The sequence below is a fragment of the Chiroxiphia lanceolata genome, chromosome 15, assembly GCF_009829145.1.
Source record: "Chiroxiphia lanceolata isolate bChiLan1 chromosome 15, bChiLan1.pri, whole genome shotgun sequence".
Taxonomy (NCBI): domain Eukaryota; kingdom Metazoa; phylum Chordata; class Aves; order Passeriformes; family Pipridae; genus Chiroxiphia; species Chiroxiphia lanceolata.
The window spans coordinates 16,800,799-16,824,991 of NC_045651.1; the positions used below are offsets into that span (position 1 = coordinate 16,800,799).

Consider the following 24,193-nt stretch of genomic DNA (forward strand, 5'->3'; position numbering starts at 1 on the left):
TTAGGTTTTAAAGTATTAACTTTATTAATAAATATACATCCATATGATGATGTAAATACAGATCATGAACACTACTCCATTCCCATACACATAATTGCACACGAGTAGCTCAAGTTCATGGACATAAAAACATACACAGTATCTAATCAGGCTTTTTACAGCAGAGGACAGGGTGCTGATAATACTAGTTATTTAACAGATTATTGTTTCCCCCAAAGTAAACCTGTGGAAAAGGAAATGATGAAAGATTAAAGTATCAGAAAGTGGTTCAAATTTTAGGATTTTTCTATTTGGGAAAAAAAAAAATCACAAGGAGAAAGGTCTAATCTCTACTAAAGTCATAAATATATTCAAGCAGTGTTAAAATATATGCATTAAAATAGAGAAGAATAAACTTCTTTTGTGGTCAGAAATGAAGTTTGCAGTTCCAAGTATTTATGATTGTTATCAGCTATTTCAACTGTCGACTCTAAGGATAGTGTGAAACATTATTATACATGTAACAAAGAACAGCAGAGTCACAGCTAATGAAACCATCACACAAATGACTTCACATTGCTCTGCCTTTTAAAGCTCTTCAAAAATGGGGGAGGGAGTCAATTCTCATCTGAATTACTCTGTGTTTTGTAGTTCCAGGTAATTCTTTTCACAGACACATCACTCTTCACTGACAATGCTTGGTCTGTCCTGACTGAACTCTAAGATCCTTCAGACAAAATGAAAATATATTCATTCAGAAGAGAGATCTTTAATGGCTCTAGTTATTTCCATTAGTTCAAACTAAATCCAAGATATAAGGAACATTGCTTTAATGACAAAGCTAAGTGCTGATTTCAAAAATACTATCTTTGATATCAAAGTCAGCTGCTTCTGATGGTATCTGACTTTTTTCTGCCAAAATATGGTGCTAGCATCTTGAATCTGTCCAGTGCAAGACTTTATAGTAGCAAAATTATTTGGTTTTAAAGTTTAAGTAAATTTAATCAGAAAATGAATAGTAGTTACTATATGTATATTAAACAGTGAACTTGTATAGCATCATTAAGGAATAATAGCAAGCTAATACATTTCATTTATGTATAAATAAGACGTTAGAAACTTGATAATTAAAAGAAATTATTAAAACCCAAACTTGACATGTCGGTCTTCTGAACAGTGTTAACACACAACAGTGATCCTAGCTTATGAATAGCTGAATTATGATATATAATATAAAATAAGCAATTTACCTTACAAGTAATGTTTTCATACTATGGGGGGAAAAGGCCAGTTTTCCCATTGGTACTAATAAAGTTTAGGCATTAACATGCTGTTTCAGTGTTTCTCATGGCAAGAAAAGTGTTGAAAAAAGCACAATGTATTCTGCAGAGTACACACAGGAAGAGCAGGAGTATTTGAAAATTCCATTTCTAGTCACTTTGAATCTCTTATCCTCTTTTTCCTTCCCCTCACTGCAGGGCACCAGTAAACTCCAGTCAGATATAAAATAGAGCAGATTAGGAAGTGCCCAGCAGTGCACTTGTGGTCTCCTTCCTAAATCTGGAGTGCCAAGCAGCCCATTACAGACTCTGAACACTTTTCTACTTGATGCTCGTCATTTCACAACTGACAACATTAATTAGTTTTTACTGGGATTATATGCCATCTGATATAATTAATAAACACTGTAATGAACAGAAATTGCTTAGGTGATTTCATTATTTCATCAGCATACTTGAATACAAATTATACTAGCAGAACAGCAATACATCTGCATTATCTCCTGACACACAGCACAGCACCATCGAGTGGATGCACAAGTGAGGAACGGAGCAGGAGCCAACAGGATAAACAGGAGGAGGTAAGGAGTGGAGTTTCTCCAAGGGACAGTGGTGACATGCAACACGTTCCTTGCCAGCGAGGTGTGACACTCCTGCAGTGATACATTCAGCTGAAGAGGACTGCTTGCCCAGCTGAGTTCAGGAAAGAACTTAAAGCAGTCTTTAGTTGAAAAATCATCTGATTAAAAACAGCCACCACAACACAGATCCTGAGGGTGAACGAGCTCACGTTAGCATTTGCACGTGTCAGAAGTTACATCGTTCTGAGAGAGGATGCTAAAGGTCAGACTGGAGAGTTTGCTGAGGAACAGAAGGTACAACTGGATTTCAGAGCTTCAGCATGAAGAAACTATTCCTTAGTAGCAGTTTAGCTGCCATTAGTTCATCTATGGACTAAGGAGCCATCCAGTATAAGTTGAGGTTCATTGTCTTAGTTGCCAGTGCATACACAGTTCCCCCAAAACCATTCAACACACCTATTGTAAAGTACAGCAAAAGTCCAGCTCAATATGTGTTAGGCATCACTGGAACACCTGAAGGCTTGCTGCTTTTTTCCTGATAAAAAAGGTATGAAACATGACATCTGTTTCTTAAATTGTCAACACTGAAATCAAGAGGTCTCATCAAAATGACAGCAGGCCAGAATAACATTTATGTTAACAAAAATTATCAGCATCGTTACCCATTCAGCACAAGCTCAATTAACCCAAATTTTTATGCTCCCCCAAATCTGCAAACTCCCCCCTCCCCAGATATTTCAAGCTACAAATTTATCACAAAGTCATTTTATATGTGAAATGACTTAAATGTAAACTTTCTTCCAGATTGAAAAAAAAAAAAAGCTTTAATTTCAGTAAAATAAATTTAGGACCAAGAATATGCAACATTGAGGACTGATTTTTTTGAAGTCTAGATGAAAGTATTTTACACATTCACACACTCTCTCACACTTCAAAAAAAAATTAAACACACCCAGTTGAAAAATGGAGCAGTTCTTTTGGGAGGAAGGAAGGTTTTAGTTTGAGTCAAGAAAGGTATTTATAGTTAACCAACAACATTTTTTTTCCAGCTTTCATGCATAGATGAATTACTCTGTATCTGGGGTGTAGCAGTGCAGTAAACTGCATCCTGTTTGCATCAGCTATACAGTTTGCCTTTATAAATCAGGAAAATAGTGTCCTTTGGTAGATATATAAGCTTACATAACTTAAATATAAGTGTCAAACAACGAAATAATTGTATTTCCAGGAATATCTGGCAAAATTGAGTCTAAAAATTTGGCAACAGTGTCTATTTAAAAAGTTTAATTTGTAAACATTATAGGTTAATACTTCAAAAGCTATTAAACTGTCGCCATCTAAGCACAGGTTTTAAAGGCCAAAGCCAGCGTAAATAGCTATTTACAGATTTAAGAACTTACTGCTTAAGATTAACCGAGTGCCTAACCAGAATGAACAGTACTTAATTTCTTATAAAATATTTCAAATCTCAAAGAATTATTTGTGGTTTGGTATATGTACTATTAGGCATTTCACAATTACACAGCAGTGACAGTGTAACTGAAAGAACAGCTCTCACCCAAAGGCAAATTAACTTGTCCTAGTAAGGCTGTGAAGCTGTAACACACTGTACAAATGATCAGGTCTCTCCAGTATCTTCAAAAATATTTTTGGAGCATTAGTTGTAATTCACTTAATGCTACAACTCCGGAAACAAAAGCCACCTGAAATCACCTTAAAAAGAAAAGGCTGGGTTTTTTTAATTTAATTTTTAGGTATCTATTTGAGGTCCTAGAGGCTCCTGCAGAAGTAGAAAATGTAGCTTGCTGCTTTCTTTATCAATTTTTCTTATCAAGTAAGAACTTAACTGCCTAAGTTGCTTATTTTGGGACAGGCCACATCATGATCCATCAGCCAGCTAATTCTGTCCTCCTTATTTCAAATACTTGATGCATCACCTCATCTAGATTTGTGAGAAATTGGATGTAAAATTAGGGACATGGACATTACCTAAGTATCGACACCAAGGAGTAATTCATCACTTCAGACTTTCTTATCAATTATGACTTAAGCCCAACAAAAGCCCCTTTAAACCAAAGCCTTCTCAGCATGACTGTAAATGTTATGAACTGCACCCATAGGCTATGGCATTATCTGAATAGAAATAAAATCTAGAAACCCAGACTTAGACAAACATTACAACAAAACGTGAGAACCATGCCCAAAAATCAGCGTAAAGCAGATTAGTAAGGAGTTACTAATTCCCTCCTTTCATTCATTAGGCTGTTTGATTTTGCTACTAGTTTCACCAGCAGCGTGTACTCCTCTGTTATGCACCATAGGGTAAGGAAAAGCTGCACTGCCACAAGTATAATTTAGATTTGCAAGCCGTGATAGAGCTTTAATGCTACCTGGAGGTCTGCCTGGGCTGACTTTGTATCCTGCTGCTTTAGTTGTACCCAAGGGTCTGCCTGGACTTGTCTTAAATCCAGCTGCTTTGGTGGTCCCCAGGGGTCGGCCTGTGCTGGTCCGGTACCCTGCTGATTTGGTGGTCCCTGAGGGCCTCCCACGTTTCCCGGAGCGGTTGAGGTTTTTCTTTTTCTTCAGTTCATCTTTTGTCTCTAAACTCCTGCCACTCGTGGTCTGCAAGTGCGACTCGCTCAGGGCGTCCTGTCTCTGGCAGGCGATGGGTTTGTGGGCGACGGCGTGGCCGTACTTGCTCTGCTGGGTGGCGTAAAGGTCGAACTGCTCCGCGGCTCTCACATTGTCCTCGTTAAGGCAGGAGCTCTTGCCGGTCCCACAGAAAGCTGGGTTACTGCTGGCAACAGGGTGCATCATTTTCTACCAAAGAGAAGAGAGAAAAATATGTATCAGTATGTAACAATATTTTTTTATTATCATAATAATCAGCGTTCCGCAAGCGAGAATCTCTCAGAAGCTACCCCTGTTTCTCAAAATTAGTCCAAACTATTTTGTCTATTTTTAGTATTGATACTTTTTAAAATGAGTTTTATTAAGCTTTCGCTTGAGGTTTTGCACAGTAACCTTTAAACGTGGTTAGAAAGGACAGTTTAAACCATGTATTATTCAGACAGGTATAATCAGAGAAGAAGTAAGCGGAAAAAAAACCAACAAGAGCATTTCAGCACCAAGATATACAATATTTGCTCACCCGCCGTGATTTCAAAACCTTTCCAACCAAATCTCATCTAAATTTTACTTGTTCTACTTCTAAGATTAACCTGTGACTCAGCCAAGGAGAGATAAAGTGTCACACTCCTGTTTTACTAAATATAGGGTCTTAAAGATTTTTATGTTTGTTTAACTGAAGCAAAATAATAAAGTGCTAATCAGTTCTGTAATCTCATGTCACAATCAGTGTCAGAGAAAGAAACAGGTAAGGCATTCAGCAAGGCAATGGTGCCATAGTTGGGAAAGCAGAGGGATGAAATGAATCTGTAACGAAGCAGAAGGTGCTGGATTGCAAAAATGCCACTGCTGTCCTAGTGAGTACAAACTGCTGGTAATGCCAACACTGAGGTAACAACTCTGGGAAATAAAATTATATTTTCACCCATTCAACTCTATCGGTTCTACAGCTTAAATAAGCTGCAAATACTCAGCTTAAGATAGCAATATTTACCCATGCTGAAGACAAGATTAAGCCAATAAATATCTGGCCCATCACAGTATTTCTGTGCCCTACAGCCACACTTAGGACACCAAATACCTCTTCCCATGGTAAATTTCTCTAGTAGACAAAGTCTGGAAGATTTATTACATTTTCTCTGCAACAGCTCTGGAATAGCACCTACAACAACACCATTTACACTCTACCATTGATTACTGAATTTCTTTGGCAGTTATGAATGTCTCCTCCCAGCCAGAGAGAAAGCACACAGCAGAGACAGTCTATTTACCCTGGAGTAAATCCCCGTGCTCTTTTCTCCTGATTGCAAAGGATACATTCCCTGTTGGAACACTCAATCTACCCTGGCTTGTCAAATGCACATTACAGTGTGCATTACTCTTGTGCAAATATATGAATACATGTCAAATAGTGAAATTATGATAATAATATAGTTTAAATATTAGATGTTCTAGCAGAGATAATCCAAGTGCTACAATGCTGGTGTGTTGCACAGGGTACAGCAGAGCAAAGTGAAACCACTGTTACTGCAGGTGTTAACTAGCAAACAAACAACTAAGAATAATTTGCAAGCCTGTGCTTAGCAAAGGACAAAGGAAATAAGCTCAGGTCAAGAGACCAGACAGATTTTTCCATGCAGCAATTAAAAGGAAGCTTAAGGTTTTCCACAATTAGCAGTCCAAAAAAACTGTTACATTTCCTTAACCCCACTAGAAAAGGGCCTGCAATATCACAAAAAATACCAGAGATTTTTCATGATATGTAATTGCAAACACGAGGGTTCTAATAAGGTCCTTCTGCTGCGGAGACAGTGAAGCCCAGCAGCCCTGAAAGGCTGTTCAGCTGTTTGTTGGTACTCCAGAGACACTTGGAGTGGTGGAGCAGCATTCTTGTCTCAGGACTCATTTTAAACACAGGAATCCTGGCTTTGGCCCCAAAAAGCTGCTCCAAGCTCAACTGCCACAAAGAAGCATCAGTTCAGCTGCCCAGTATCCAAGGAACACACCAGAGCTGGGAGAAGGCACTGAATAGAGCAGGGGCCCCTGGTATTTCTCGTGAGACCAACCACTGCTCAGACTCCTTCCTGTCTATGTTACATTCTTATTCTCTGCTTTTTCTCCTCCTTCCACTCAGGGTGTGGGGGGTGATTTTTCAGACAGATAGCATCAATCTTTCCAGGGGAGAACCATCACAGGTACTCCAAGACAGCGAATACATTCTGCTGGAACTGCCAAACGCTGGAGCTCCATCACCACAAGCATGTGTTTTGTGTCTGCTGTAACACCCCTGAGAGCTCTCCATGAACTCCAACTTCACACACAAGACCTGGCTGACGCTGGTTTACCTTCCACCTGGCAACAACCAGTATCACTGGAATGGATGAACGAAGAAAGATGTACAGATCAGTAACTGTTCAAAACTTCTTACAAGAGGAAGCTTAAACAAACCCAAATCTCGGTGGAAAGCTGCCAACGGGATTTTTTTTTTAATGCTTTCCCCCCTCCCGACACCATTTTTCATCAAACCATGAAAATTTCAAGTAGTAGCCAAGGTTTCTATTCTGTGTTTTATTATTTAAGACTTTTGTTTTTGGAAAAGTTCTGAAAAGGAAATCTGTAATCGAGCTTAATTACCCTAACATGGCCATCTCCAGCACAGCTTTACTTCATTCACATTACAGCAGGGAATAAAAGAATGCAGTGAGTCTATCTGCAGAGTGGAAGCAGGTTTCTTGGCAGGGAGATAAACAGTATAAAGGAGAATTGGTATAAAATGCAAAGCTGTGCCAATTTAAAAATCACACTCTAGCTAAATTGTATAGCCAAACACACACAACTTTGTGTGCAAGCATTCTTGAATAAAACCCACCAGAAAAGTTTCCAACAAAATAGAACTTGCTTGTTTTAAAACCTGTAAATAGACACATAAAAATATTTGCAACAGTTTACTTAAATCAGTTTTTAAACTGATTCAACTGACTCTCTGAATAAACAAATAGTTAAGATGAGGCACTGCAGGAAAGAAATTTAGTCATATTTCGAAATGAATCTTACTGGAAAGTGTCTGCAGAGGATTTTCTGTATGGATCTTTTTCTGTCTGGTAATTTATATCTACAAAAATGCTAGGAAAGGCAGGAGACACTGGATAAGCTGGCTTTGGGAAAAGAGAGGCAGCACTAGAGCTTCCCATGCAACAAAGCACAGAAGCTAGAAAGAAAGGGGACCATCCAGGTGGGACTCACAGCTTTGCTGCAGGGGGATGTCTGGACATGGCAATGGCCCCTCCCTGTACCCTAAATGCAGGCTAATATCCCATACAGCTCGAGCTTACAGCTGCTAAGGCTCCCAGGACTGATATGGCCCATTGCTCTCCAGGCTTGAAACCCTGCAGAAAATCCCCATTCATGGCTTGTTCACTACACAACATTTTAAGATCAAAGCTACTCAAATGACATTACATAAAATTACATTACACAACCCTCTCAGGTTGCAACATGATGCTGTCTTTGGCTTTCAAACATCATGCCCTTTGTCTTCTTCATGGGTAGAATTCAGCTGCCAGCATAGACAAGGTGAAACCTTTGATGAGCAGAGAAGCTCTCAAGCCCCCCAGAACAGGCACTTGCTGAGCAGCTGTTTTATACTGAGCACTGGACCTGTGACCCATCATTTGCACCGAGCAGAATAATCAGTTCCAACATAAGCAGCACAACTGCTCTGCTCTCACCCAGCCCAGCCTGTGCTCTGGGGCCTGGTGAGCTCCAGAACAGGCCTGACTCAGCAAGTGCTTCTGACCTCGGATAAAGCACATGAGAATCAGAGCAAACTGGAACAAAACTGGAAGTACATCTACACTACAGTTTTCCAAATGATGAATACCAGGAAAGGTAAACTCCTCTTGCCAACAGGACAATTTTCCTTCTAATGCATGTAAATCCCACTCGTTTTTCAGAGGTTTCCAGCGCTGAGCTTGCAATAGTTTCAGCAGGGTCTGTGCAGCTGCAGGAGGCTGTATCAGTACATTTTCATCACCATCCAACACACACAAAGTATGTGACAGCTACAGAACGACACGAGCAGCTACAAGTATCATTTGTGCACAGTTCTCTGAAGGCCTGGAGCGAGCACAGGCCGGGCTCTGTTCGGGATCTCCCATAAAGGGCTCTCTGTGCCCCGTTCCTCGGCACAGGGGCTGCAGGCCCTGGGGAGCTGCAAAGGGCTTTACTGCTTTGCAGGGGGGGTTGAGCAGCAGCAGCAAGAATATTATCCCTTTCAAGACTGCAACAGAGATATGGTATCAATTCTGTTCTTCCCTCGTAGGACAGCATGTGTGAGAAATCCTTTCATCACTCACTGAAAAGAATGAACGTATCAATTTAAATGTTTTTCAAGTGTCCCCTTTATTGTCAGCTCCTTTTCTACACGTTAACTAAAGTAGGGCCTTACCCAATTTTTAAAATCCTCTAACTGCTTGCTTTCACGAAGTTGCACCTTACTTTGAGCATTCCTCTAAATATAAATATTTTTAAAATACTAAGTATGAAATTTTATCAGGGGCACAACACACACTAACACCTGAATCTACAACTGAAATCTAATCTACTTGTGAAGCATGATAACCAGTTTCTCCACACTGTGCTTATGAAGCCCTTTCCAAAGTCGGTGTATAGTATGATTTTCTCACCATCTGACACTAGGTAAAATATATTAAAAACTGCCAAAATATAAGAAGTAATCTCTTTATAGAGCAGTGACTTGCTAGAGCTACTACGTGACAACATGCAACTGCAGATTGAAGAGTCAACACAGTTCTGGAAACAGTTTCTACCTCAATTACTCTTAGTGCAAAAACACTAAGAAATTAAGAGTTCCCCAAGCAATACAAGAACTTACAAGTATGGTCCTTCCCCCCATGACCCAGGGTAATTTTCTTATGTTAAAGGAAGAGTTATTTGGAGCTGAAACACCCACCCCCTTCAAATTCCTCTTCCCCAGTCGTGCCAGGCAGAGGGGGAGACTTCCCCCTCACCAAGGTCTGTGATTCCTGCTCCTCACCAGAGCTGCAACCCTGGGTGCTCCTCTGTGCCCCCAGGAATTGGAGGGTTTTGACTCAGACACCCTTGGAGAAACAATTCTCTCCAGAGCCGAAGCACCAGCTTTGTCATACAGACAGAGCTCAGCTGCTCTCACAAAGAGTTGGTGTTGGCAAGCACCAGCAAGGCTGAGTGTCAAGTAAACTGAACTTTTAGGGTTCATTCATGATTTGATTGCAAAACCAGGCAAACAACTAATTGTTAGGCTTTCTAACCCTAAAAAACAAATAAGTCATATCCAAGGGCAGAGTCTCACTCAATGCTAACATCAGCAAGAACGTCAGCTGACTTCTTCCCACCCCAAAACTAAGATCATCTATGATGATGAGGAACAGGACACTTAAAAGGGTTAAGACAGCTTCACAAAAATTAAGGAAGAGGGTATCAATGATTTAATTACCTGTGCACCTCCAGTTACACTGACACAACTGAGAGTTTGGTTTCATAATCAATAGAAACCACTCTTAATCCACACTTTCCGAACAGGACAATCTTGCCCTTTCCTCTGCTCCCACATTCCCATTCCTTGTGCCAACACCAACTATTATGTAAGAGCAGGGCAAATCAACACCAGGGATCTGATCCAGGTGAAAACTAATCCAACAAGAAGGCAAAAGCAACAGTTTGTGGGCAAGAAAGGAACAGAAATGCACATTTCCATTAGCACAGAGACAGACTGAGGTCCCAGGTCAGCCTAAGCCACATTACCCAATGGCTGCCACTGACCCATTCCCTGGTCCCTGTTACTCAAAAAAACCCCCAAAACCCACAGGCCTCAAAACCACGGTCTTAATGGACTTAGAAATCCTGGGTGGTAGCACAGGGAATGAGGGTTGGGGAAAAACCCCACAGCTGGGGATGGAGCAGTGCAGCCACCAGGCCAGACAGACTGGCTGTGGAGAGTACAGTGAAACTGCACCCTGATTATTCTGTGGTTCTGTAATTACCAAACTTCAAGGCAAACCAAATATGCATATGAATGATGGAGCAGGTAGAGGTGGGTCTTTATGAAGAAAGGATTATTAGTATTTGTGAATTGTCCACCTCAAGGAGCTATTCCCAAGTAAACTGGAGCAGCCCTTGCTATAGCCTAGAACCAGGGCTCTGAGGAGCTGGAGATGCTTATTCATCTCTGTGGGTGTTCTCGCCCACCCGCTCCTCTCCCCAGGGAACAGACCTTGCTGCAGTCTAGAACAACAGCTCGGAGAGGTAAGAGCTGCTCATTCATCTCAGTGGGTGTTCTCACCTACCCTCTCCTCTTTCCCCAGCCTGCTCCCACAAAAGGGTTCAGAAGCTTAAGGGATGGATCCAGCTTCTCCTCCCTGATGTGCTTTTTCACGGTGTTTCTCTGTGACAGGACTGGTACAAAATGCTCTGGACACTGGTGCACACCCCCCAACAGTGCAAAGGGCTCTGGACACCTGTCCACACACCCAAAAACACAGCCAGTGCAGCACGTCTTTGTGACACTGCAGAAAGACAAAATCCACTTGTTGAATCTGTTCAACAATGGTCAAAGGACAAACACTCAGGGCTCGTTTTGTTTAAGGTTACATCTAAAACCTGAAGAGTACGGATAAAGACACACGTGCATACACACACAAAAAAAAGTTGTAACAGAAATCGTGGTATCTGAAGACTGAAATAGAAATAAGCAATAATTTAATAAATATATTAACCGAGTGCTCCTCCTACTCTTTCATTTTACAAAAATAAAAACCACATGGATCAAAATAACTATTACTTTCTTTAGAGATATCCAGAGAGAACTACGTGCAAATTAAAGGTGCAACTATTCGCAAAATTAATTGCCCCAGAAAGACTATGCACAAACAAGGCTGTACTAAACTATCTGTAACTATCCACAAGAATACACAGCACTGCCACGCGTTATGTGAGAACGCAAAGAGGCACAGCAAGAACACAGCGAGGCTCTCCAGGTACCCCGACCTCCAGGTGAGCCAAGGCATCCGCTACTTGGGCACGCCAGGAATACATCCATGGGCTGTACGAACGCATCCAGACCCCACACGCTAGTGGGAATACGCTCTAAGTGAAAAGCCCTGCACACACACCCCATCCCCGCGCCCGGGGCTGTGGGTGCCGAGGGCAGTGAACAATCCCCGGGCGCAGCTGGAGAGCGGCAGGAGGGCCGGGCCGCACCTGGAGCGGCCGCGGGCCGGCCCAGGGGACAAAGGGGCGGCTCAGCTCCCCCGGCCCGGCCGCCGCGGGGGCACCGCCCGGGGGTCGCGCCCCGAGTGAGGGGCACGGGCAGGGCCCGGCCCTCGGCCCAGGCGGCGATGGCGCAGCTCCCCTGGCACAGCCCCCCTCACGGAGCTCCCCTGGCACGGCCCCGCGGGGCCGGGCACCGCACCCCGGGGCCAAGGGAGCGCGGGATTCCCCTGAGCGGCGGAGAGGGCGCGGAGCGGGGCTTTCCTCTCCTCTCCTCTCTTCTCCTCCCCGCTCCGCTCCCCTCCCCTCCCCCGCCGGCCGCGGCTCCATCTTGCCCGCCCGCCACCTCCCCACCGCGCGGAGCAGGGTCCGGGGCGCGCGGTCCCGGCCCGCACCTACCTGCGGGGGCTCGGGGCGGCGGCGGGCGGGCGGCGCGGCCGCCTCCCCACACCGCGCCGGGCGCTGCAGGGAGGGGGCGGCGGGGCGGGCGCGGCGCTGCGGCGGCGGGCGCGGGCGGCGGCGCGGGCGGGGCGCGCTCCCGGGCGGGGCCGCGCCGCGGGGGCGCGCGCGGGGCGGGGCCGAGCCGGCCCCTCCCACCGCCCGGCGCTGAGGGCCGCGCGCCCGCCGCCATTTTGTGGGGCGGGGGGGAGGAGGCGAGGCCGGGCCAGGCCGGGCCGGTCCCGCCATATATGTCCTATGTGCTTTGAACGCTGTAATTAATTAAAAAAGTGGGTGCGGTATTCCCTCTGCTTCCATTGCTGTCGTTTGGAGGGAGGACTGCGGTGTCTCCTGTCCCAAAACTACGCACAAAGTCAACCAGAGTCAATCTAATCGATCAGATTCAATCTGAGGAATCAACCTAATCAATCTGAGATCATCAAGTCCAACCCATGACCCAACACAACCATGTCAACCATGGAGTGCCACGTCTAGTCTTTCCTTAGACACCTGGGACAGTGACTCCACCACCTCCACCGCACACAGAGTCCATTACAGAACAGTTCAGCTTTAGGACTATTAGATTAATGTATTAAATTAGTTCTCTTTCCCCGCTGACTTTGCATTTCCAACACAGTTCACATGGGATTGGGGCCGTGCACAGACCATCAGCCCTTGGCATCTTACAGTGTGGGACATTAAATATTTCTTATTTGGTTGTTAAATATTTTGCTCTGTTTCCCCCATGTTCTGAAGAGTTCAGTATTGCAATAGCACTTCACTATAAACGAGGCTTCACACCTTCAAGCAGGGAACAGCAACTTCAACTGTTTCCAAAGAGATCCCATAGAAACAGGAATTTTAAGTGCCCAACACATGTCACCATGTAACCTTTTGTCCCCAAGGTCAAGTTTTCGTGAAAGAACGTGACAGCCTGCTTTGTGAAGGGCTGGGACCAACACATTTTTTTATCCTTATGCCTTCCTGCCCTCTGTTAGCACCTTTGGGCCATTGACATTCAGCAACAACACATCTTCAAACCAAGGGTCTAAATGAACATATCAGTCCTTAAACGACTGACATATGAGAGAGCCTGAAAGATGTTCTGTGTTATTCGGATGAGGTTTTGGAAAATAAAAGCAAAAAAAGACCAAGAAAAAAAAAAGAACTTGCAGCTTTTACAAATGGCTAATTCTCTTTTTCTAACAATTTTCCTCTCCTGCTGTTGTTTGGGGAGGCAACTACTGTATTCCAACACTGTAATATTCCATTTCTACAGTACTTGGAGTTATTCAGGTCAAAAATTGCTGTGAAACATCCTGCCAAGATGATGTTTCATATTTTTGCCAGTGCTTCCTAACACATGCAGGAATCCTCACTTGCAATATAAAAAAGCAGCAGGGAAAAGCAGCATTTATTTAGCTTAATTTAGCAAATGATTCAGTTTATTTACAAAGCTCATCTTTCTGCTGTTTAAACTCCTGTTGGAAATGCTGCTGCCAAGGAAGAACAGTTCAGTTCGATACCTTTTTGGTATCCCTGCTAACTCACACAGGCAAAGGAAATGTAGGTTTTAATGAAAATCCTTAATCTTAACTTGCAGGGTAACATTTTCCTTGCTGGGCAGTTTATTTCAGAGCAGTTGCCCAGTGGTATTTATTGCTCTGAGAAACGTTTGTGACGATGAACTTCGTACTTAGAATGGCCAAACTATAAAATAACTTAATCATATGCTCACTCCACAGTAGGTGATTAATAATTTCGTAGCTCACAAGAACAACTTAGTTCTGAGATGTCAGTTGGTCAGCTTGACAATTTTGTATCTCTCAGTTTGACGAAAGAAAAATATTTAAATCTGTTTCAGATGAGAAGTCTCAGAGAAGCAACGTTTGGGTGGCAATCACTCAGCCTAATGGTCATCTATTTAAAAACAATTGTTTCCACTGTAGCTAAAACTATGAAAACAAATCTTCCTGCCTAGCATTGTATAAACATTGTACAAAATGTACATTTTGGGACAAATTTGAGTCCAGCTGTGCCCCTTTTATCTTCGCGTTTTTAGGCTGCTCTCCGCCTCCACTCCTCCATACAGCACAGTTAGCTGGAAGCCAGGATTTATTCTGCAAACGCCCGAGCTCTAGGAACACAAACTTGTTTAAGCTGAGACCATATTTGGAAGAGATCTGGGTCAAGAGAAATAATCAAAGGAAAGTGCATTCCTGGGGCATCACGTGAGGAGGCCAGAACGCGCACAGGGCCCGGCGCCCACGCTCGGGGGAGCAGAGGGGCCGCGCGCGACCCTCACGGGGACTCACGGGCTGGTTTTACACCACATTTTACACCACGTTCACCCTGGGAACCGCCTCTCCAGCCAATTTAGGTTCTCATAAATGTGGGGTTCAACAACCACTGACAGTGTTATGCCCATGGCAGAAAGTTAAAAACTAACTCTGGCAAGTCTCCATCCTCACAGACACAGGTACCTGTCTCTAACCCTGTCAATAGTTTTGCTGAAGTAACCATCACTTCTTACACCTGTACACAAGCCTGAAGGACTGAAATACCGAAGTGCTCCCTCGACTCCAGCATTCTTTTTCTTATTTTAGGAAGAGCCCCAATCCAGCCTTTGGTGTTTGTTTTATATTTGGCTGTTCCAATTGCAGAATTTCAGCAAAACTTTGCTTAAAAAAATCTTTATTTTTTTTCTGTCTTCCACTTGGAAGACTTGAGGCATAAAGGCCCCTACAAATGGCACTTTGAGCCTCTGAATCTTTTTATTCAATTAGCAGCCAAATGCACATTTAAATAGATTGCACTGCTTTAAGTGTGCAAGTAAAATCTCCGACAGCCAGCACAGGGGAAAGCTACGGAACATGCCTGGCTTGTGATCTACACTCATTACATTTTGGTTACAACTTTTATAGCATAAAACCTAACAGCAAAGTAGGCCTTGAGCTGCCTGTTTAATGAAACAAAGGGTGGCAACAACGTACCAGGTAGTTCAGGGAGGATAAAATTCTGAATTGCAATTGCAGGCACTTATCTTGCTGTGGATTTTCTCCCCCACACAAAACACTGGATTTAGTCTCTCCTGTTTTCCTGGCTAGGGAATTAACCCTTCACAGTGTGATGGGGATTACTGCTGTGTGCATCCCTGGTGGGCCACTTGCATGTGGATGAAGGAGCCAGGTGGGTCTTGCTCTCCCTCCTTTCACTGGTGGGGACCTGCTGCACGATGGCAGCACCACATTGCTGTGACATGCAACCAAGAGCTCATTCAGGACCCAGTACCAAATACCCATATCACTTAGCCACCCAAAATACCACTATTTACTCACACACTGAAAGAGTAAAGCAACCTTGAAAACTGGCAGCAGATCACCTGGGGCAGGGGACAGAACAAGCTCTGCATATGTATATCTGAAAAGAAAAAAACCAACAAATACGGCATATCCCTTGCTCTTCTGACAACAGGAAGCCAACCAGGGCAGATTCCCTGGAGAGCTGCCAAACTGGGATGTTTACAAAGATCTTGCCTATATCCATGGACACACTTGTGAGGAACTAAATATAGCGTTTTTCATCACTTCGTTGTATCTCCTCCAAACTTCTATTCTCATCTTGTTTCCACTGTTTTTTCCCCATGTATTCATTAATTTGAGAGTTTCTTTTCCTCTGGCTTATATGCATTTTGCTCCTGCTTTCATGTATCCAAAGACCTTCACTGTGACTTTCTTAACTGAGTGTGAGCTTTGTCCCATTTCCAGAAGAAAAACAAAAGCACAAACTGCTGTTCACATCACCCTACTCCAAACAGTCTAACTGTCAGAGGAAAAAACACACAAGCAGTGCAAGTGCAGAAAACAGAGGAGCTATTCAGAAAGACAGTTTCTGAAAAATATACATGGAAATTATTTTTTATTTTTGCTGGAATTTAAAAAACTTAAGAATATCGACATTGCATTTAAAAACCCCAGGAAGTTAAAGATTATACATTGTTGCATCTCTGAAATCCAACAAAAATGTCTCCACCATGCTTTTTTTAGGAGGTACCAATACATGTATGAACATTTTGAAACAAGATTTTTAAAGAAGTGTCAGGCTGTCCAAACTTGCAAGTGCTCTTCATTAAATACACCAAAATCTGTCGCTCTTCTGGGAAGGGACACTGTCTAAAAGTTAAGACAAGTGGTATGAAACAGATCAAACCCCAGTTCTTAAGGGAAGGAAACCTGATGTATTTAAAGGGCACCACAGGGCTTTAGTTTGAGCTTTCTATTTTAAGTTTTGAGAAGTGTTACCGTGTGTGCTGCTCCTCTTGCTCTACTCCATGTATTAATATTGGCAAGTACTACATTAGGGGTGTTCTCATCCTAAATGTAGACTGTAAAGCTGGTATAATCATTCCTTTCCTTTCCTATATTGCAAATAAGGTGCACTGACAGAGTAACAGACAGTTGGATGCAGGCAGAAAGAGTCACTTGAATTACCTGAAGTCTGGAAAGAGAAGCTGTCAATTTATACAGCCACGATGTAGATTGTATGATTTGTCTTCACCAGGGTTAAAGCAGTATATACACAGCTGGTTTAAAATGACACATTTCTTCTCCATGTGTCAGTTAAGAAAAGCTTTCTACAAAAGTCCTTTTGAAAATCATCATCTTGAAAGTCTTGCAGCTGCTAGAATGAGACAATTCAAATTGCTACTGCTTCTTCTCCAGACAAGTACTGTCCATCACGAATACTAATGCTTAGGGGGATGAGACCTCAAAAAGAAAGGTCTTGCCTGTCCCAGTAGCTTATTGACTGCAACGATAGTCAATATCTGTGGAATTCATTCATAAATATCATTATTCATTTTTACTTAAAGCCACGTCCTAACAGCAGTAAAGATGACAATTCCTGGGGAATAATCACATTAAACGTATATATAAGAACACTATAAAAGAGTGACAAAGTTGTATTTCATTAAAAAAGAGGTTTCTCTCTTTTTCCTGCAGATTTCTTTTTAAACTTAATCAGGCTTTCATTCTTATGTCACAGAGGGAAGAAAAAAAATCCTAAAATTCTCATGTTTAGAAAAAAACAGGAAAACTACCGTCATACTACAAAACATTTCACTTTACAAAAAACCCAGAGAGTTATTTTATTATGTATGAGAAAGACAAAATGGGACATGAGAGGGATAAGAAGATCTTAAAACAAGACCTCAAGTATTTCTGCATAAGATTCTTTACTCTAATCATTGCAAGACTCTCTGACCTTAGGGGGACATTTGTACAGGGAAGTAACGTGTGTGGAACCAGCCAGAGAGATCTATGGATCAGGAGAAAAATCCTGTCTTTATTTTGGTGTTTTATCATTTTTCCAGTATAAATTGATATGGCGAGAACCATCCCAACAAAACGAAGCAGGTACATTCTAACAATTCCCAACACAAATCCCAACACTGTTTAATTTACTTAACAGCATACTGTCTGTCATAAAAATTAAAATCTGTTTATTTAATATTCCTTCTGATGAAAAGTATATAAAATGCACTTTTAAATTAAATCACGTTCCGCCCAAACTGGTCTGCTTTAAGACTGATAACTTCAGTGGAGAGAATTAAGATGTTTCAGCAAGGATCAATTTTCTGTCAAAAAACGTCCTCAGGACAAAATAAAAAAAAAATAATTCTTAATTTACAATAAGCAATGTAAACAGCAAAAACAACAGAAGCCACAAAGTTTCACGCACCAGCTGCTGACAGACAGAGAACTCCAAATACTCATAGAACTTTGTATCTTCCTTTGTTGGTTGGTTGGTAAGAATTTTGCTGCAAATAAAGGAGAGGATAATCACAGTTAAACGTGAAAATGGACAATGAATTGCAATAAACCCCCACTAGATTGGCAGCTGGGTATGCTGCAAAGCTACAGCAAAACAGATCTCTCGACACATGTAAAATATTAAATCGAGGGGAATAATTCTCCTTTCCCCTGCCTGAAGGTGCTGAAATTAGGGAATTTCTTGGGACCCAACTCTTTGAGGGGTCTTCACTCAAAAAGCTCAATGTGTTATCTCCATCTGCTGGCTGGATAACAGCCGTGTTCTGGCTGATTAAACAGAGCCACAGATTTTGAGGCTGTTCAATGAAACGGGGTGTTTGAGATCTGTAGGTCCCAGTCCCTGACACGAATAAAAACTGTATGCCAGAGTGCCAACATTTGCACAAGTCAATCCTAAAAAGCACAAATTAAGGCATTTTCCCTCAGCATTCTGGATATTTGACTCACCAATCTGATGAGCTCCTCTTTTATAAGTCGTGTGATTTCTGCCTTTGCTTTCTGTACAGCCAGTTCATTGGCACCTGAAGACAAAAATATGTATTACAATCATAAACACTTTCTGTATGTGAAGCCTACACTGCTGGCTCTTCTCAGAAGAACAGCAAAACTTGCAGAATATCCTCAGCTGAAGAGCACTCTAGTATTGCACTCTAGTCTGCCACAGCTCGATTGTGTTCTGTTTTAAGGCAGATACTTAACACAGTCATAAATGATACTTTCCAGAAATACACAGGATTAGACATTTCTTTGAGAAAAATTCTACTCAACCACCACGACATTTGCAAAGTTTTTTTTTTTGTAGTAGTTGATGCAATTTCTTATACCTTTAACAGCCTAAACCCACAGAATTCTATTTTCTTCCTTATTTCACACTGGCACAGACCTCTTTGTGCTTATTCTATATTTTCTTTTTAACTCTTCTCTTTCCCTCTCCTCCAAACTGATTCCATACATGTTTGCTGTTGTTCCGTGGCAGGTGAGGAGAAGCATCTCTGTGATCCCCACAGATCATATGACAAAGTGCAGGAAGATAAACAAGTGGTTTTTTTAGTAATTGCAAAATAAATACAGTGGTCTGTAACTCAGTATCCAAACACTGACTACAGAGATTCCATGTCTAATTTCAAAATCAGACTCATAGCTTTAATGGCAACACTTATAAAAAGAATACGTACTTTCTATAGCCAAATAAATCTTTCTTTCTCCTTCCTTGGGTTCTTTGCCTGGAGGGAAGTAAGTTCCCCTGATTGTAATAGCAGCTTCAGAATATTCACTGATTCTCTGCAGTGCTTCTTTGGAGGTAACTTTCCATCTGGCAGTCTGCAAGGCAAGGATATGGCAGGATCAGCAAGGAGAAAGGCACCACACAAAATGGCAACCCCTTAGTTCTGCCAATCTGAGCAGAACCTCAAACATAAATACAGGGAATTTGTGCTCGATACTGTGAAACATAAATCCTCAAAGTAACAGAAGAGGTAGGTCAGAGCAGCAATATTCTGAATGGCAAAAATACTCAAGTACTAAAAAAAACCAAAGAGCTGTATCAGTCATAGTAGTACAGCCTTTACAAAAATCACCAGGCAGTGTTAGAGATTTGGACACAAGAGAAGTCAGTGGCAGAAGGTAAAAAGACTTCTGTCTGATAAGGAATGCTTGTTTTTCTGATACTCTCTGGAATAAGTCCAAAGCACTGTGTATATACAAAGCTGAGAAGTAATCACAGATAATGTAGTAATTTCAATTAGGTATGATCAGAAATACAGACAAAATATTTTATTGGTGTGATCATATTTAAGCTACAAAGAGAGGTTTTGTTAAGTAATGGTCATTTACACTTGATTACAGCAAAATGGTTACTTGCCTGTGGGAAGTCATTGATCTCCAATTCTTCTTCATATCTCTTAAAGGATTCATTTTGTCCTCCATCCTGTTTCTCTTCTTCCTGCTTCTCTATGGGTACATAATTGAGCTTGGCATTGATTTTTTCAGCCAGTTGCTCTGCAATGGTCTTGGCAGACACAGTAGGAGCTTGAATTGTGCCTCCTCTCAGGATAGCATTTGTAGCCTGCTGCATCACATCCTGTAAAAACACAGGTCCATGTTGAGAACAAGGTAGCCAAAAAAAAATTCTATATAAACCAGCAAGGGTTTCATTAAAGATCTCTATGTAATATACTTGTCTGCATAACAAATACACTCCTCCAGACTCCTCCTGTTCTTCCTTCCTTCCTCTAAACAACTCCCCTCACACCTGCACAGAAAAGATTTTACAGATCCTTTGTATCTTGAGCTTAAAACATCTTTGGACATTCCTGAACACATTAACCTCAATCCAAATGATTGTATCTCACAGGCTTCAGCGGAGAAAGATGTTCTGCAGCTCTGCCAAAGCTGACAAACCTAATTGTGTAGTGTTATCAGTAATGAACTAACTCTTTGCCAGGGCAGACAAAGCATTTACAGTTCTGTACCAAGGTCTTATCATCCTATCAGCTCACTTACAAATCCTATAAGTGAGTTAGCCCAGCACAAATGAGATAAATAAAGCAGCATGTTACCAGTGTGCAGACACACTAAATAAAATGGCAGCCACAGAACAAAGAAGTGAACAACCTTTACTAAAAAAAGGAAAAAAAACTGGTCTGTAAAGAGCCTGACCTTGAAGTGGAAGGGGACCATTACTTGTGCCTCTGCCCCAAGATTCTTCTGGGCGTTGATTCTCAAAGCCAATCTTTTAGCAATTTCCAATTTTTCTGCATTCCCAGCCGATGGTGTAGGAGCATTTGAAGTTCCTGGTGCTGCCATGTCTTTTACTCTTTTCTTTGAATTGAACATGCTTTCGATTTGTTCGTCAATCTAAAGAAAATAAAAATTATTAGATCATTGCATTTCCCACTATCTAATCCCACCATCCTAAAGAAAGGGGCAATTAGTTTACATGCTTTTAAAGATATTATTCTTGTATAAATGACAGAACGCTGCCCAAAACTACAACTCAACAAAAGGAACAGGTGATCTACTCATCAGGAAAAAGTCTGAACAGAGTGTTTACTTGTAAGGTCACAAAAAGGTGTCCAACAAACATTAAGAAAGGAATCTAAGAAGATTTAGAAATAGAAAAGGCTACTATGAATGTCTTTAAAACACTGCACAGAAAAAAAATGTTTGCGATTGAGGACAATTGTTCTGTTTCATTTATGCAAGATTAACACCACAAATAAAATAATTTATGTGACATTTAAATAACTACACATAGTAAAATACCAAAAAGTTGGAAAGAGACTTTGAAGATCTTGATCTTCATAGCTGTGTCTCTTTATATTTAAGAATACATACAGATCTATCCATGGAATTTAACAAAGTTGGTAACACAGGTCACAGACTAACAAAATGTGTTCTGTAATCTACTGGAGAAAAAACCCAAATGTATTGAAATTCCTTAAGCAACTTAAATCCTGTTTCCAGGTGCTTACATCAACAGCTGTATCTTCATCATCTGAATCTTGCAGGCCAAGAGCTGCTTTTTGTAGCTTCTTTCTTTCATTAGCCAAAGCTTGTTCTGTTTCATCAAATTTAAAGCCTTTGCCAGAGAATCCACTGCTTTTTTTGATCAACTTTCCCTCCTGAAAATAAAAACACATATTTTCATACTCAGAAGTTTAAAATCCCAGTTCTGATAGTTATAAGATTATATAAATGATTTTGAAGTTTTTTAAAAAGCAAATCCTAAGACATTCAAAAAGCTCTTCAAATTTAAAAACTGCATTTTACACTGAAGTGTAATAAAAAACAACATTAATTCAGCAGACAATACCCTATTGGGATTTTCTGTAAATATACATTTTAAATGCTTTTCAAATGCAGGGAAAAAAACACTCCAGTTTTTAAATCAGAAAAATTCCAGAGTCACTCTTGGTAGCATGAGCAAGACCCTCTGATGGCGAGAGCTCTAGAAATAATCACACAGATTCTGTGAAAGAGCTTCATTACCTGGTATGTATAAAAGCCCAAGTGCCCCTTATACCGTAGGTGTTTCTCTATCACACACCAGGTGACAATATTTAAATTCTCAGTCCTGTAAATAATACTCAAGACCCCAGTCTTGAAGACACTCACACACTTAGCCAAGCACACCCGTGTCCCCAGGGAAGCCAGTGAGATGACCCATGTTTGTACCCTGGTCAACTGGACCCATGTGCATAAAACACACATCAAACCCAGACCAAAGCCCACTGCAGAATAAAGAATTACTCACAGCCTTCTGCTGGTCTTTGAAGTCAGCCCAGAGCTTCTCCAAATCAGGAGGAATTGGATTCCCGGACAATTCCAAAGCTTTAATGATATCACCAGCATACCGTGCCTGATCCTCAGTAATGAACGTGTATGCATAGCCCTGGTCAACGTTAATTTAAAAGACAATTAAGAAAAAGCTCTAAAGACACTTCATCTCTAAATTTATTGAAGCACCCTTGCACAGATGCTGTTGTTCTGGTCAGTGAAATTAACCATGATAGTCAGCAATAACTTTTTTTAGTAGAAATGTAGAATAAATAATGTGATTTCCCAGCAAGCTGATAAAGAGGTAACCAACCAAAGATGATAGATGCTGAAATCTTTCAATCAATTTTGTCATGGTTAAAAGCTTGAAAAATGAAAATCCTATCAATTTAGTAGAGTACATTTCCAACAGTGAAAAACATCCAAAGTTTCAGCCACAAATGGGATTTAAAAGAACACTCGTACATCAGAACATGTAAAGTTCCAACTTTCACAGTGTTAAAATTCAGAATATAATTAAAGGAAAAACACTCTTTCCACCAATAACTATCCTTTGGGAACAACTTGATCAAGCAATAAAGAAGGGAAAAATGTCAGTACTAACCAAAGCAGAGCACTGTAACACCTACTTTATTGCCAGCCCGTCCAGTGCGGCCTGCTCGGTGCACATAATCCTCATAATGGTTGGGGCAGCTGTAGTTCACCACCAGCATCAGCTGCTTAACATCCAAACCTCTTGCTGCAACAGATGTGGCCACCAGAAGTTTGCAGGTTCCATTCTTGAAATCATTGATGATGCTGTCCCTGTCATACTGATCAATACCTGCCAGAAACCAGACAGATCAGCTGATTATAAAGCTCTGCTTTAAGCCAAAAGAATTTATACACAGGTCAAAACACCCTCCAACTTCGAACAACCAAAAGCATAAGCAAATAAAATGTCAACACATTCACAGGCAAAATGCATAAGCCAGAATAATAAATCTCTATTATCTAGAATAAGAAAACTTCTCATTTTTCAACTGCCAAAAGATGTTTTCCCCTTACCAGAATATTCAAAAGGTTTTTTTGATATGATTTTCTATTTGATGACTTATATTCAGTTGAGACCTCATCTGGAGGCTTTGGTCTCTAAAGGCAACAGAAATTTCAGAAGAAGGGGAATATTTTTCCCTCTTTGTACTTACTGTTATTGTGCTTTTTTAGAGCATTATACATAGAAAGTTTTAAGATGCTCTGGGATGGACAATATTCTAACGAGATTTTTCTCCTCTTGCTACTTCTGTTGTATTACTACTTGATAGCAGAAAAGTAAAGCAACAGCTGCTATTACTGTGAATCTCAAACAAAAATTTCATATAATACTCCCCAATGGCATTCAGCAATATTTCCTGAGAGGTGTAAACTCTCAATAATAGTGTTGTTGCACAGACACAAGATTTGGTATCTGATGACATCTCACAGGGAGCAATGAATTGTAATTACAGAAAACTATCATGTCTATTTCAAATTAAGAGACAATTATCTTCCCCAATTACAAAGCAAAACCTGCTTAGGAAGAAACAGTAATTGGTATTACACAGGACCTAAGTAATTTTGGCTACTGAATACCAACATTTTAGCTGGAGCAGCAAATATAAATCCTTAAGTCTGCAGATTACCTCCATGAAGAGACAAGCAAGGGTAAGAGGCTCTCATTAAATCTTTCAACAACCCATCAGCGTGTTCTTGTTTATCTACGAATATGATAACAGAGCCCTTCTCCTGATAGTGTCCCAGCAGCTCCAGCAACTTCAGAAACTTGTTCTCCTCTTCTATGACAATCTGGAAAAAGAAATAAAAAAGCAAAGGAGAAAGAGTATAAATTGTATCTGGTGTCATTAAACACATTCAGGGTGCATAAAAATAAAAA

General features: G+C 41.3%; 2 protein-coding genes across 7 annotated transcripts in view; both read right to left on the reverse strand.

Moving 5' to 3' along the window:
* C15H5orf24 (chromosome 15 C5orf24 homolog) lies at positions 1-17,933 on the reverse strand. Of its 4 annotated transcripts, XM_032702680.1 has the most exons (3): positions 12,134-12,205; positions 4,231-4,660; positions 1-2,375 (listed from the first exon to the last, which is right to left on the reverse strand). In XM_032702680.1, the coding sequence occupies exons 2-3, from the start codon at positions 4,655-4,657 to the stop codon at positions 2,335-2,337; spliced, it is 468 nt and encodes a 155-aa protein (XP_032558571.1). In that variant the 5' UTR covers positions 4,658-4,660; positions 12,134-12,205; the 3' UTR covers positions 1-2,334. The 4 variants fall into 4 exon arrangements, with proteins under 4 accessions (XP_032558571.1, XP_032558568.1, XP_032558567.1 ...); XM_032702677.1 differs by lacking the exon at positions 12,134-12,205 and adding an exon at positions 17,912-17,933 and having other exon boundaries at positions 1,685-4,660; XM_032702676.1 differs by having other exon boundaries at positions 1,685-4,660.
* Positions 16,449-24,193, reverse strand: part of DDX46 (DEAD-box helicase 46) — a 17,362-nt gene continuing 9,617 nt past the window's right edge. The window contains exons 15-24 of one of the 3 annotated variants that reach the window (XM_032702675.1): positions 23,943-24,105; positions 22,911-23,104; positions 22,259-22,396; positions 21,477-21,626; positions 20,662-20,859; positions 19,865-20,083; positions 19,179-19,323; positions 18,451-18,524; positions 17,912-17,990; positions 16,449-16,997 (exon numbers count right to left, since the gene is read on the reverse strand). In XM_032702675.1, the coding sequence (XP_032558566.1) occupies positions 17,943-17,990; positions 18,451-18,524; positions 19,179-19,323; positions 19,865-20,083; positions 20,662-20,859; positions 21,477-21,626; positions 22,259-22,396; positions 22,911-23,104; positions 23,943-24,105 (1,329 nt within the window). In that variant the 3' untranslated portion in view covers positions 16,449-16,997; positions 17,912-17,942. The other 2 variants (XM_032702674.1, XM_032702673.1) reach the window with 2 other exon arrangements.